Source organism: Salmo salar, chromosome 11, assembly GCF_965601325.2.
Source record: "Salmo salar chromosome 11, fSalSal1, whole genome shotgun sequence".
Classification (NCBI taxonomy): domain Eukaryota; kingdom Metazoa; phylum Chordata; class Actinopteri; order Salmoniformes; family Salmonidae; genus Salmo; species Salmo salar.
Window position 1 is genome coordinate 45092424 of NC_138301.1, and position 15159 is coordinate 45107582.

General features: G+C 40.7%; 2 protein-coding genes across 5 annotated transcripts; both read left to right on the forward strand.

The window, feature by feature from the left end:
- Positions 1-9: 9 nt before the first annotated feature.
- Positions 10-4838, forward strand: LOC106593863 (uncharacterized). 3 transcript variants are annotated; one of them, XM_045689593.2, is made up of 10 exons: positions 10-169; positions 814-1033; positions 1170-1208; positions 2051-2167; positions 2267-2302; positions 2634-2693; positions 2862-3095; positions 3642-3745; positions 3963-4131; positions 4309-4838. In XM_045689593.2, exons 1-10 carry the CDS (start codon positions 87-89, stop codon positions 4534-4536), a joined length of 1290 nt encoding a protein of 429 aa, XP_045545549.1. In that variant the 5' UTR covers positions 10-86; the 3' UTR covers positions 4537-4838. The 3 variants fall into 3 exon arrangements, with proteins under 3 accessions (XP_045545549.1, XP_045545550.1, XP_045545551.1); XM_045689594.2 differs by having other exon boundaries at positions 814-1012; XM_045689595.2 differs by lacking the exon at positions 1170-1208 and having other exon boundaries at positions 814-1012.
- Positions 4839-8578: 3740 nt separating this feature from the next.
- On the forward strand, positions 8579-15114 carry LOC106592686 (uncharacterized). 2 transcript variants are annotated; one of them, XM_014184019.3, is made up of 11 exons: positions 8579-8776; positions 10536-10740; positions 11081-11136; positions 11249-11345; positions 11471-11482; positions 11602-11637; positions 11891-11950; positions 12868-13101; positions 13297-13400; positions 14273-14441; positions 14614-15114. In XM_014184019.3, exons 1-11 carry the CDS (start codon positions 8685-8687, stop codon positions 14821-14823), a joined length of 1275 nt encoding a protein of 424 aa, XP_014039494.2. In that variant the 5' UTR covers positions 8579-8684; the 3' UTR covers positions 14824-15114. The 2 variants fall into 2 exon arrangements, with proteins under 2 accessions (XP_014039494.2, XP_045545552.1); XM_045689596.2 differs by lacking the exon at positions 11471-11482.
- Positions 15115-15159: the final 45 nt, after the last annotated feature.

Genomic DNA, 15159 nt, shown 5'->3' on the forward strand with positions numbered 1-15159 from the left:
TTCCTGTGTGTCACTTCCTTGTTTAGTTTTTTATTTCACATTCCTTGGTCTAATAGTTGTTAGCTAATACTAGCTACCTAGCAAAAATGCCAGGGCGTTGTTCAGCTTTCAACTGCAGGAATACCTTTAAAAATGTTAAACATAAAACAAACAAGGTTACATTTCACAGGTAAGGCTTTCAGCATTTGACCAACGTCGACACTTGGCCAACTAGCTAGTCAGCTTACGTTAGCTAGAGTGCTTGGTTAGCTTGTTAGCTAGCTAAGATTCCCAGTAATAAATCGGCTATACCTTGATTTGGACGAATGTGACATAAATGTTAGTTACCTTATCATAAAGAAAACGTGGAACATCTAAACAAGTGAACACCCCTTAGTACCCCAGCCTAAGTGCTCGCTGTTTCATCCCTGTCTCTTGCAATTTGCAGTTCAAACAATTACAAAGCAGACACCCCGCCACTGATTTTGATAAATAGATGAGGGATGGGGCTGGAGAAATGTAACTACTGTCAAATTCATAGACACGGCTATGAATGCAAGGACTGGCCACAGGCAGTGACCATCCATGATGTCAAAATTATAGTTTTAGCAATGTTGTGAGGCTATAAAGTGTTTGTTTACAGTTACAAACTTAGATTTTTGGTTCTGATGGGGTATGACAGTTGAACTAAGCTCATGATGCATTTACAAGTTATATTCTTCAAGAATCAATGGTTATATATCATTAATTTAAAATTCCAAAAATGTATGTTACAATCACAGATTGCCCTGTTGTTTACATTTTGTTGTTTTAACCTTTTTCCTATGTCAACAGCTTTCCAAAGCGTGATCCTAAACGAATAAAAGAGTGGGTGGGTCAGATGAAATGGAAAGACTGGCAGCCAACCCCTCATTCCTTACTGTGCTCAGAGCATTTTGAGGAGAGATGCATGGATAGAACTGGGCAGACAGTGCGTTTACGTGATGATGCAATACCAACTATCTTTGCTTTTCCTAGTCACCTGCAAAAAAAGGTATTTGGTAAATTGAGGCAGGTGTGTTGTTTATATTTAAACTATTAGACCAAACTGAGTCTGGTGGTTGTGAATTTAACATTTGAAGGATTCTTGAAACGTGCTTTGGATTTGTTGGTTAAGTTGAACTGTGTGTTTTATTGTTGAGTTCTTGTAGTTTCAGAAAACAGCCGGAAGGAGGAAAAGAGTAACCTCGGTGAGAAATGCAACATAAAAAAAAAAGTAATACTGTACTACCAGTTTTCCATTGGTGTTGCTGTTTACTCTGAAGGATGTGTAAAATGTACTACCAGTTTTCCATTGGTGTTGCTGTTTACTCTGAAGGATGTGTAAAATGTACTACCAGTTTTCCATTGGTGTTGCTGTTTACTCTGAAGGATGTGTAAAATGTACTACCAGTTTTCCATTGGTGTTGCTGTTTACTCTGAAGGATGTGTAAAATGTACTACCAGTTTTCCATTGGTGTTGCTGTTTACTCTGAAGGATGTGTAAAATGTACTACCAGTTTTCCATTGGTGTTGCTGTTTACTCTGAAGGATGTGTAAAATGTACTACCAGTTTTCCATTGGTGTTGCTGTTTACTCTGAAGGATGTGTAAAATGTACTACCAGTTTTCCATTGGTGTTGCTGTTTACTCTGAAGGACATATAAAATGTAATACCAGTTTTCCATTGGTATTGCTGTTTTATTGTGTTTTTTTAAACCACGCAAGTCAGTTAAGAACAAATTCTTATTTACAATGACGGCCTACCAGGGAACAGTGGGTTAACTGCCTTGTTCAGGGGCAGAACGACAGATTTTTACCATGTCAACTTGGGGATTCTATCCAGGAACCTTTCGGTTACTGGCCCAACGCTCTAACCACTAGGCTACCTGCCACCCCATATCCTTCAGATATGTAAAAATCTGAAGGATAGTAATACTGTACTACCAGTTTTCCATTGGTATTGCTGTTTACTCTAAAGGATATGCCACATATGTATTTCCCTTTTTGATTTCACAAATAAAAGTGTATTTTGCCTGTACTGGTGATTTCAGTTTCCAGAGGATCCTGTTCCTGAGGAGTGGACACAACGGGAGAAGTCTCCACCCACCTACTTAAACCACAGTATATGGCACCCAAGTCGTTTCCATGACGACTACTGCGTTCCACAGGTACAAAGTACATATCGCTCTTATCTAGATTTTTTTTAAAGATTTTTTTTACAAATATTTAATTCATGTTTATTTATTTAGTATTTATTTGTTTTTCAGAGTATTGACTGGGCTGTAAAAGACATGCCTAAAGAAGTAAGTTGTGAGTTAGCCCTCATTGTGAAGCTGATTGAGCTCATCAAAATTGTTGGTTTGGGAAGGGTTCCCCTAATTCCTTACAGAACAACCGTGAATGTATCTTTTGTCAAATATTCCGAACAGCTTAATTCACAGTACCTGCTCAAAAATCCCAGGGAGGAGCGTGTTGAAAAGTAGTGTCACTGTTACTCCCAACCAAAACGATGTTGATGAGGCCCAGACCTCTAGGGCCAGTTGCGTGTATGATTACAACATCCTATAAAGGTCTTCTATAACCCTAAACCTTTCAATACACGTGCTTTAATAACTGAACTCCTGACAATTTCAGATCCCATCTGCAACTTTAGAAAAGCAAGGTCTGATCTTTATCCCCAAGCACGCAATCAAGGTAAGGTTTCTGACAGACCATTGTATTCTGGACAGCGGCAACAAGATAATTTTGACCCTTGTCAACTTAAAGGTTTGCTGTCGTGTGTATTCCCCAGCCCATTACCTCATGTTAATTGATGTGCATATAACTAAACATTATAACTGCAAATTACTTTATCTGAACCAGATCAAGGAGAAATGGCAATGGCTGACAATGGATGTGAAGGGACCATTTCCAGAGACCAAAAGTAGACACAAGTTTGTACTAATTATAATGGACTACTACTCTAAATGGATGGAAGCCTACCCCATGAAGACCAACAACAGTAAAGAGATTGCCAAAATCATCTCTGACCTCATCTCTCGCTTTGGCTTCCCTGTTGGAATCCTGTCTTGTTTGACTCGAGCACACATTTTAGAGGTAAGAGATGCATGCATGCATGTGTGGATGTAAGTGTTACTGTACTGCCCTAAATAAAAATGTTTTGGGGGGGAAATTAAGTGTTGCACTAAGTTATCTCATGAATATTAAGTACCAGGGGTGGAACCAAAATTATTTTCCAATTGTTTCATTCTGAACAAAACATAATTTTTGTAGTTCATTCCAGTGTTCCGACCAGCAAAATAAAGTTTCACTGTAAGGTCTACACCTGTTGTATTCGGCGGTTGTGACAATAAAATTTGATTTGATGTTCAGCAGGCAGGCACTGGAATACGTTTCTGAGCGACAGAGTGAGGGCTTTGCATAGACGCTTTGTAGCATTTTTTTTGTGGGCCTGGAAAGTAAAATCACTTTATTAACCGGTTCCCATGGTTTTCAAACAACGGTTCTGTTCCGGAACAATATAGATCACTTTCGTTCCCGGTTCTGATTCTGTTCCTCCAAAAATGTTGTTGTTTTCTGGTACTGTTCCCTGAACCGGTTTCAACCCCTGTTAAGTTTCCCTTCCCTTTTTTTATTTTACAGATCAACTCGGCTTTGGGTGATCTGAAGAAACTGACAGGCCAACTCATATTCTACCGTCCTCTGGGAGTGTCATTGGATCCAGTAACAAAGTCCCTCGTAGACCGGTTTGTCCTCCAATGTACCTTGCTACACAGCCACCTGATTCTAAAAGCTTATACTATGGATAATAGTCTACTAAATAGAATTGGGTTAATGATTGCAATAATCTTTTGGCAATTTACTGAATCCAAACACATGTCATGCTAGCCCAGCTGACTTGCTGACTTGTTATAATATGCATGTGTTTTGTTTTAATACATTTTTCATCATATACCTGGACAGGTTGGTGTCAGATTTGGTGAAAGAGCATCCTGATCGTTGGGATGTTTACCTGGCTGCCAGTGTGTTCAGCTTCTGCTGCAAAGAGCACCCCACCACTAGACAAATACCTCTGTCTCTGCTGCGCTGTGGAGGGACTCAGTCTGTCTCCACCTCACCAAGAAAGCTGCCTGTAAGTTGGAGGCTGAGCGTGTTTAGACTTTCCCACTCCTACAACAAAACATACTCATATTATTGATTCCCATTGAATGAATGAAGAAAATGCACATAGAAATAGGTTTGAATTATACCATATTTTACTTGAGCCTTTATGCTGACTTGTGCGTTGACCAACCTGTTTGCATTGAAGGACAATGGGATAAAAGGAAGGACCTTTGTCATACTAGATGCCCAGCCACCTCAAAGGGAAGTCCGTGTGGAGTGCAATCAGTGCAGTCAATGGAGCACGGTCACTCAGGACTCTGAGCTGAAGAGATATGAGGAGATGAAACTTGGGGATGAGGACTACACCCACACCTGTGTGAGCTGCAGGGTGGCCATGAGCTGCAGGGTGGCCCTGGAGGTCATGAGGGGTTAGCAGACAAGGACATGAACAACTGGATGGAAATGAGAGAGCTTTTCAAACAAGGACTGAAAAGATGGAGGATATAATAAGGACGTTGGAAACAAAGTGGTGGTGAAGGAAGAGATTGATGTGGGGTGAAAAAAGGTTCCTAGGGGAAGAAGTTTGAACAATAGGAGTTTATAATGTGTATATACTTATAAGTTTCTCCGTCATTAAACGTTTTTGGAATTAAATAAAAACAGAGTGTTGTTTTCAAGTTGTGTGTGCTCAAACAGTGGATTGTTGTTTTAATAAATCATTTGGGCAGACGTCTATATACTGCTTCAGTGCTTCATCTATTCCTCTCTGATTTGCGGTATTTTAGAGAATGGGGTAGCTGCAGTCCAATATGGCAATCAGAGTATGTCGAAAGGAAAGGAGTGGGCGTGTCGAAAGGAGTGGGCGTGTCGAAAGGAAAGGGGTGGGCGTGTCGAAAGGAAAGGAGTGGGCGTGTCGAAAGGAGCTCTGCTATAGGTTAGTTAGACGGTTGCTTACTGTGACTATCACCTTGATGTTGGCTACTAGGCAGCTACTTCCCACTCTGTTGGGGGACAGCAGAGAGATGCATTTGATTATGCTGAGCTGGGGGGCAACAGTCTATGGCCCGTGATTTGAAAGGGCCAAAGTGGGGAGGGAGGAGCGCCCTTCTCAAATGGAACAGTAATCTGTGCCGCTGGATCATGTCAACAAGGCAGCATTGTGCACCGTCCAGAAACATACATCTCTTTTTCATAAAATACACATTTAAATTAAACTAGTTTTCATTGGGATGCCAGATATGGTCCTCTGTAGCTCAGTTGGTAGAGCATGGTGCTTGTAACGCTAGGCTTGAGTTCCATTCCTGCTCGGACCACCCATACATAAAATGTATGCACACATGACTAAGTTTCTTTTGGATAATTTTGTTTTATGTATTTTTATTTAACCTTTATTTAACTAGGCAAGTCAGTTAAGAACAAATTCTTATTTACAATGACGGTCTACCAAAAGACAAAAGGCCTGCGGGGACGGGGGCTGGGATGAAAATACAAATATAGGACAAAACACACATCACGACAAGAGAGACACCACTACACTACATAAAGAGAGACCTAAGATAACAACATAGCATGGCAACAACACATGACAACACAACATGGTAGCAACATGGCAGCAGCACAAAACATGGTACAAACATTATTGGGCACAGACAGCAGCACAAAGGGCAAGAAGGTAGAGACAAAAATACATCACGCGAAGCAGCCACAACTGTCAGTAAGAGTGTCCAGGATTGAGTCTTTGAATGAAGAGATGGAGATAAAACTGTCCAGTTTGAGTGTTTGTTGCAGTTCGTTCCAGTCGCTAGCTGCAGCGAACTGAAAATAGGAGCGACCCAGGGATGTGTGTGCTTTGAGGACTTTTAACAGAATGTGACTGGCAGAACGGGTGTTGTATGTGGAGGATGAGGGCTGCAGTATGTTTCTCAGATAGGGGGGAGTGAGGCCTAGGAGGGTTTTATAAATAAGCATCAACCAGTGTGTCTTGCGACGAGTATACAGAAATGACCCGTTTACATAGGAGTATAGAGTGTTGTGATGTATCCTATAAGAAGCATTGGTGGCAAATCTGATGGCCAAATGGTAAAGCACATCTAGCTGCTCGAGAGCACCCTTACCTGCCGATCTATGAATTACGTCTCCGTAATCTAGCATGGGTAGAATGATCATCTGAATCAGGGTTAGTTTGGCAGCTGGGGTGAAGAGGAGCGATTATGATAGAGGAAACGAAGTCTAGATTTAACCTTAGCTTGCAGCTTTGATATGTGCTGAGAGAAGGACAGTGTACCATCTAGCCATACTCCCAAGTACTTGTATGAGGTGACTACCTCAAGCTCTAAACCCTCAGAGGTAGTAATCACACCGGTGGGGAAAGGGGCAGTCTTCTTACCAAACCACATGACCTTTGTTTTGGAGGTGTTCAGAACAAGGTTTAGAGCAGAGAAAGCTTGTTGGACACTAAGAAAGCTAATTTGTAGAGCGTTTTACACAAAATCCGGGGAGGGACCACAAGAATGGAATGGTCTACCGTATCAAAAGCTTTGGCCAAGTCAATAAAAACAGCAGCACAACATTTCTTAGAATCAAAGGCAATGGTGACATCATTTAGAACCTTTAAGGTTGTAGTGACACATCCATAACCTGAGCGGAAACCAGATTGCATACCAGAGAGAATACTATAGACATCAAGAAAGCCAGTCAGTTGATTATTTTACACTTTTGATAAACAGGGCAAAATAGAAATGGGCCTATAGCAGTTGGATCAGCTTGATCTTCCCCTTTAAATAAAGGACACACTCTGGCTGCCTTCCAAGCAATGGGAACCTCCCCAGAGAGGAGAGACCGGTTAAAAAGGTCAGAGATGGACTTGGTGATGATAGGGGCTGCAACCTTAAAGAAGAAAGCGGTCAAGTTTAAGGAGCTCCTTTAGCACCTCAGACTCCGTGCCTGCCTGCAGGGAGAAACTTTGTAGTGGGGCAGGGGAAAAAGAGGGAGGAGCATCGGGGCTAGTTGCATTAGAAGGGATGGGAGATGAGGAAATGCTGACTTTATGAAGTGGATAAAAGTGTCAGCTAAATGGCCTACGTTATAGATAGTTTTTATCCAAAGCAATCACTTTGCATGTGAAAACACAGAACCCTATTCATTACTCCACGTGCCTAATTACGTCCCTTTTGTTTTGAGCCGACTTCACCGTGGGCTTTGAACAGGAGGCAGCCCTGTTCCAAAATGAATGCAATCAACTTTCACCTGATAAAAAACACGCCTACTCGATCTACCGCATTTAGGGCCCGGGAAAACAGCTAACTTACTGCATTTTAACACATTTTGCCATGGTGCAGAGAGAAACATTTGCAGTTTTATAATTTTATATTACACATTTTGTCATAAGGCCAAGAGAAAATGTTGCAGTTTTAAAGCTAATTTCCAGCAATTCTACACTTTTTGCCATGGGGTAGAGAAACAATGTGCTGTTTTATTAGCTCATTTCATTATTTTGTTCCTATTTTGCCATGAGGCTGAGATAAATGTTGCAGTTTTAAAGCTGATTTCCTGTAAATCTACACATTTTGCTATCATATGCTATCTGGGGGCCCCCTGACCTCCATTTTGGGGGGGGATTGGAGCCTATGATAAAATGTGTAGATTTGCAGGAAATTGCCTTTAAAACTGCAGCTCTGCATTTCGACACACCCACTCGCCCATACTCTGGTCGCCATATTGGGCTGCAGCTACCCATACTTGGTATTTTCCAAGGTATTATTTTCCTTTTTTCCACCCCGTCCAGTTGGTGGCAGTGTTGCACAACCTTTTCATTTGCCACAAGTCATAAAACCACTAATGAAGAAAAAAATGATCAAGCCCTGTCTGTCTTGTTGAGTTTTGATGCAGAGTTTCTACCTGATAAGGTCAGATTAGGTTATATTTATTACTATTTTGTGAGGGTCTATGTTCTGAACCCGCTACAGTGCTTTAGGTGCCAATGATTCCGACATGGTGCAGCATTGTGTAGAAGGGAGATCCCACGATGTGAGAAATATGCAGGATCATCAGATGGAGTGTACAGTTCGGACAGAGAAATCACTGTATCAACTGTGGGGGTGCACAATGCAGCTGGGGATCCGAAATGCCACCCCCAGGCGATCCAGATAAGATGAGTTTTAGTAAGGTTGTTTTTCTTGCGTTTATAACCATGGCAATGAACTGCACTGCACTGATGGAGCAGAAATCACAGCAGATTGATGTGGTAGTTGCAGCAGCAGTGTGAGAGATTTTAGTGCAGAAGATCCACAGGAAGTTTTGACAGAAGGGGTTTCATCCTCCCAGGTCGACAGCCTGGTGTAGGATCGTTTAGGGAGAAAGTAGTGGGATGGGCTGGTAGGTTTTTGGGGATAGTATATAGGTGCAGGGTTAAGTGGTGATGCAATTTTAAGATTTTCCCATTCCACCTTTCCCTTTTATTGTTGGGTGACCAAATGTGCAATACGCACTCCGACCTTCGAAAGGCAGCATACATAACACAACGTCCAAGTCTGCCAGAAATTCAAACGAAGGAGGAAAATATCAACAATTTGTAAATCAGAAATGTCATGTTCAGCTTATAACTGTAAGAATAGAGGACATGATACATATGATAAAAATAATCAGTTGCGTGCCAAAAAAGTTAGGCTTCACAGGTAAGGCTTGCAGCATTTGACTAACAACACGATATTGGCTAACAAGTTAGCTAGCAGCTAGCGAAGATAACGTTATCTTGTGAGGCTACCTGAGAGATTTCCAGTAATTTCGATGTTATAGTATTATACCTTATCATAACAAACTAGTTAGATAGCTAACGTTATTACTAAATGTTTTTGTCTTAAAGCTAAACAAACAAGTCCTGATGTTATAAAGGGATCTGTGAATATGTCCAATGCAATGATCTTTTCAATTCGGCTGTTGTCGATATTTAGGCTAGCCATAACTGTCTTTCTATATAATACTCAAAATATAAGGTTTTATTACTCCATTGTTTACAAAACAACGATGTAAACAAACAACACAACTTCAAAATGTGTTTCAACCCGTCATGGGGTGTATTCACTAGGAACCAAACATAAGCAAACGAAACGGGGAGGGACCACCTGAATTTGACCAATAGAAACAATTTTTTTTCCCTTTGCAAACCGTTTCCCGTGTGGAGTAAACGGTTTCCTTTGCAAAACATTCTTAAACGGAACGAAACGGAGAGGGACCTACCAGTAGATGTACTAACTAGAGAAACTGTGGTTTTAGATGTAAAACAGCATGTCTAATGATTACACCCCTGATGTCATGGACTGTCATGAGATTAGCTAAAAACATGCCACTTCGACACAGCTATGATTTTTTTCGTAGCAGATTAGGAGAATTAATGTAGCAAGGTAGGAGAAAGCTTTCCTAACCTGCTACGAAAAGTCCCATGTATCAAAGTGGCATGTTTTTAGGGAGTCCTGGACTGTCATCCCTTACATCTAGAGCACTATGGGGTTACATTTCCTTATAGCCCCATCCCTAAACTGTATACCAAAACAAGTGTCAGGGACACCCGTTTTCTCTGAATTAGCTTTAAAGGTCCAGCACTATCAAAAACGTGATTTCCTGTGTGTGTGTGTGTGTGTGTGTGTGTGTGTATATATATATATATATATATATATATATATATATATATATATATATATATATATATATATATGAGAATGCTTTATATATATATATATATAGATATCCACACTCTAAGGTTGGAATAATATTGTGAAAATTATGATATTAGCCTTTTAGTGTAAGAGCTGTTGAAAAAGACTGCCTGAAATGTTTTGGTGGTATGGAGTTTTGGCCTGCCTGGTGACGTCACCAGGCGCTAAATTAGTTGATAGACCAATAAGAAAGAGAATCCAAACCTATTTTTCAGTTTTCCCCTCCCCACTCAGTCCCCTCCCCACTCAGTCCCCTTCCAGACAGTCGTAGCTAAATTCTTGCTTGAGAAATTGCTCGTTGCTAAGGAGCTATTTTAGTTTATTTTTGACCATTTTATTTTAAGTAAGATACTTAATTGTTACCCAGAAATCATTTTGGTATTGAGATAAAAATGGCTGCATTGGACCTCTCATCTCTGTTGATCATTATTAGCTATTTTATTTTAATTTTATTTAACTGTTATTTATCTAGGCAAGTCAGTCTTATTTACAATGACAGCCAAACCCTAACCTGGACGACGCTGGGCCAATTGTGCGCCGCCCAATGGGACTCCCAATCACGGCCGCTTCTGATACAGCCTGGAATCGAACCAGGGTTTGTAGTGACGCCTCTGGTACTGAAATGCAGTGCTTTAAAACGCTGCGCTACTCGGGAGCCCTGTGAAATTGTGATGTTGTTACTTTTTACTTATTTCTTTTTTACTTTGTCTCATGCCATCAGATTTCCGCTGAGTGACGCCAAAAGACTAAAAAAGTGGATCCATCAGACGAGACTGAAAGCCTGGAAGCCAACCAAAAGCTCCAGACTGTGTTCCGAGCATTTCGAGGAGAAGTACCTGATAACACCCTCAACTGGACGTGGTGTTCGTTTACGTAATGATGCCATTCCAACTATATTTTCCTTTCCTAGTCAGTTCCAAAAAAAGGTAATTTGTGAATTGATGCAGGTGTATTTTTCTGTTGAAAGTTTTTGACTGGGTCTTTTTCAAAATGGTTATTATTTTGATACATATGATAAAACTTGACTCATGCTTTGGCTTTGTTGGTTTGAACTTTTGAGCGGCGTGTTTTTATTGTTGAGTTCTTATTGTTTTAGAAAACAGCGGGAACGAGGAAAAGAGTAACCTTGCTGAGTAAAAACAACAAAACAAGTCATCCTACTAGTTTTCCATTTGTATTGTTTTTGATATGGCTAGGATGCACACTTTATTCTCAATCTTTCACAAATGAAATGAACTATGTATTAACCTCTACTTGTGATTTCAGTTTCCCGAGGATCGTGTTCCTGAGGATGTGTCATCACTACCAGCTGAGCCAAAGTGGTACTCAAAACCAATACAGTTTGTAGGAGCTATAGGTTATGAGCCAATGTTGTGAAGAAATTAAGCAATTCATTATTTCCCTCTCTTGATTGTTCTTGTAATGAAACATTAGCTCTGCAGAGTCAACACGGTTGAAGAAGACTCCCAGTTACTTAAACCACAGTATATGGCACCCAAGTCGTTTCCATGACGACTACTGTGTACCACAGGTACAAAGTACATATCACACTTATCCAGACCTTGAATCGTCAAATACATGTCATGTCAAAATACTTGAGGTGTGCTTGATTTAGCTCGCCTAGGTACAATAACCAATGGAACACTGTCTTTCCAGCCTGCACGCCAGGTAAGCTAAGTGAAACGCACCTTGTGTTTGAGTATTTGACACAGGTCTGCTCTTATCTGGAGTTTTTACATTTCTGGTGATATTTCATGTATCCTTTATTTATTTTTATTTTTTTTCAGAGTATTGACTGGGCTGTGAAAGATAAACCAAATGAAGTAAGTGGTAGCTCTTATGAGGCTGATTGGGCCAATCAGAATCGATCGATTGTGCCAATCTCGCAACCAAACAATCCTGATTGGCTCAAACGAGGGCTACATTGAAACTCATATACGGCTAGTTGTGTGTATACAGTGTGTACGGGCTTATACGGCTAGTTGTGTGTATGATCAACAACATTGTATAAAAGCTTTATATACCCCCAAACCTTTATTTCCTGCTTTAATCACTGAACTCTCCTGACAATTTCAGGTCCCACCTTCAGCTTTACAAAAGCAAGGGCTGATCTTTATCCCCAAGCTCGCAATCAGGGTAAGATTTCTGACAGACGGGCTTATTCTAGAAAACAGAAAACATGGGGCCAAGCTTCCTGCCATCCAGGACCTCTATACCAGGCAGTGTCAGAGGAAGGCCCTAAAAATGGTCAAAGACTCCAGCTACCCTAGACAGACTGTTCTCTCTGTTACCGCACGGAAAACGGTACCGGAGCGCCAAGTCTAGGTCCTAGAGGCTTCTAAACAGCTTCTACACCCAAACCATAAGACTCCTGAACATCTAATCAAATGGCTACCCAGACTATTTGCACCCCCCCACCTCTCTTTGACACCGCTGCTACTCTCTGTTATCTATGCATAGTCACTTTAATAACTTTACCTACATGTACATATTACCTCAATTATCTCGACTAACCGGTGCCCCCGCATATTGACTCTGTACTGGTACCCCGCTGTATATAGTCTCCACATTGACTCTGTACTGGTACCTCCTGTATATAGTCTCCACATTGACTCTGTACTGGTACCCCGCTGTATATAGTCTCCACATTGACTCTGTACTGGTACCTCCTGTATATAGTCTCCACATTGACTCTGTACTGGTACCCCACTGTATATAGTCTGCACATTGACTCTGTACTGGTACCTCCTGTATATAGTCTCCACATTGACTCTGTACTGGTACCCCGCTGTATATAGTCTTGTTATTGTTATTTTACTACTGCTCTTTAATTACTGGTTAATTTAATTTCTTCTTTTTTTCTTTTTTAAACTGCATTGTTGGTTAAGGGCTTGTAAGTAAGCATTTCACTGTAAGGTCTACACCTGTTGTATTTGGCGCATGTGACTAATACAATTTGATTTGAACAAGGTTATTACATTTTGTATTATTTTTATCTTCCATTTTTTTACATTTATATCCTTTTAAATATAATTTTATGATATTTGAACCAGATCAAGGAGAAATGGGATTGGCTGACAATGGAAGTGAAGGGGCCATTTCCAGAGACCCAAATTGGACACAGATTTGTACTAACTGTAATGGACTACTACTCAAAATGGTTGGAAGCCTACCCCATGAAGACCTGCACCAGTAAAGAGATTGCTCAAATCATTTCTGACCTCATCTCTCGCTTTGGCTTCCCTGTTGGAATCCTGTGTTGTTTGGGTGTAATGCTGACTGTAGAGGTAAGAGATACTGTGGTTAGTTTATAGAGATGGTATTGTGTAGTTTGTTATGCAGTATGTGCAGCATTTATTTATGCTAGCGTTACTGTACCACCACCTGAAAACAAAATCAGTTGTATTGGTTGTGATGGCCAAATGTATGTTGCACCAAATGATCTCATGAATATTAAGTACCCCTCTTTTTTAATTTTACAGATCAACTCGGCTTTGGGTGATCTGAAGAAACTGACAGGCCAACTCATATTCTACCGTCCTCTGGGAGTGTCATTGGATCCAGTAACAAAGTCCCTTGTAGACCGGTTTGTTCTCCAATGTACCTTGCTACACACCCACTAGATTTTAAAAGCTTATGGATAGTTTGTTGCTTGTCAAATCAAGTCGAATTTTATTTGTCACGTGCTGAATACAACCTAAATACGACCTTACAGTGAAATGCTTACCTAATAAAAATAAGTGCTAAGTAAAAGATAAGTAAAAAAAATAGAAAATAAAAGTAACAAATAATTAAACAGCAGCAGTAAAATAACAAGCGAGGCTATATACAGGGGATACCGGTACAGAGTCAATGTGCGGGGGCATCGGTTAGCTGAGGTAATACGTACATGTAGGTAGAGTTAAAGTGACTATGCATAGATAATAAACAGAGTAGCAGCAGCGTAAAAGAGGGGTCTGGGTAGCCCTTTGATTAGCTGTTCAGGAGTCTTATGGCTTGGGGGTAGAAGCTGTCAAGAAGCCTTTTGGACCTTGACTTGGTGCTCCAGTGCCGATCTGATGACCCATGCCAAATCTTTTCAGTCTCCTGACGGGGAATAGGCTATGTGGATAGAGCACTATGTGGCAGGTTGATTGCCTTCTATCATTGCAAGACAGTTCAGTGAGTCAGTCGCAAGATTGGAAGAATTTACTGTAGAATAATGAAGTCGCCAACGGAAACACGTTTGACACTTGATTGGAACAAACACGTGCTGTTACCAGTGCATTGCAATCCAGACATTGCTTAACTTTTAAATAATTTTTCAAAAAGCGCATCAGTACTAAATAGAACTGGGTAATGATTGCAAAAATCTTTTGTCAGTTTACTGAATCCAAACACATGACATGCTAGCCCAGCTGACTTGTTATAATATGCATGTGTTTTGTTTCATACATGTTTTATCATATACCTGGACAGGTTGGTGTCAGATTTGGTGAAAGAACATCCTGATCACTGGGATGTTTACCTGGCTGCCAGTGTGTTCAGCTTCTGCTGCAAGGAGCACCCCACCACTAGACAAATACCCCTGTCTCTGCTGCGCTGTGGAGGGACTCAGTCTGTCTCCACCTCACCAAGAAAGCTGCCTGTAAGTTGGAGGCTGAGCGTGTTTAGACTCACAGGTCACAACTAAAATTACCAATAAATGAAGTAATGTACATCAAATATCATAGGAATGGGTCTTTTTAAAGACTGAATAATATTGTCATATTTTTTCTTTTAAACTGACTTGGGCTTTGATCACTCTGTTTGCATTGCAGTACAATGGGATTAAAGGAAGAACCTTTGTCATACTAGAGGCCCAACCACCTACAAAGGAAGTCTGTGTGCAGTGCAGTCAGTGCTTGGAATGGATCTCGGTCACTCAGGACTCTGAGCTGAAGCGATATGAGGAGATGAAACTTGGGGATGAGGACTACACCCACACCTGTGTGAGCTGCAGGGTGGCCCTGGAGGTCATGAGGGGTTAGCAGACAAGGACATGAACAACTGGATGGAAATGAGAAAGCTTTTCAAACAAGGACTGAAAAGATGGAGGATATAATAAGGACGTTGGAAACAAAGTGGTGGTGAAGGAAGAGATTGATGTGGGGTGAAAAAAGGTTCCTAAGGGAAGAAGTACATGTTGTGTATGTATTTGTATAAGTTGCTCTGATGACCCTTTTGTCATTAAAAACAACGGTATAAAGTGTTTAAATTACATTTTGATTGTGTTTCTTAATTAAATAAAAACTAAAATGTGTTTCTGAATAAAATTAAAACGGGTTTTTATTTTCACCCCGTCCAGCCAGTGGCGGTAATGTCCT

Excerpts from the sequence above, each read along its gene's own strand:
- LOC106593863 (XM_045689593.2), top strand. The coding sequence starts at position 87 with ATGCCAGGGCGTTGTTCAGCTTTCAACTGCAGGAATACCTTTAAAAAT. Across the intron at positions 2,303-2,633 it reads TAAAAGACATGCCTAAAGAA|ATCCCATCTGCAACTTTAGA; the intron begins GTAAGTTGTGAG and ends TGACAATTTCAG. Across the intron at positions 4,132-4,308 it reads CCTCACCAAGAAAGCTGCCT|GACAATGGGATAAAAGGAAG; the intron begins GTAAGTTGGAGG and ends TTTGCATTGAAG.
- LOC106592686 (XM_014184019.3), top strand. The coding sequence starts at position 8,685 with ATGTCATGTTCAGCTTATAACTGTAAGAATAGAGGACATGATACATAT. Across the intron at positions 11,137-11,248 it reads CTACCAGCTGAGCCAAAGTG|CTCTGCAGAGTCAACACGGT; the intron begins GTACTCAAAACC and ends ATGAAACATTAG. Across the intron at positions 14,442-14,613 it reads CCTCACCAAGAAAGCTGCCT|TACAATGGGATTAAAGGAAG; the intron begins GTAAGTTGGAGG and ends TTTGCATTGCAG.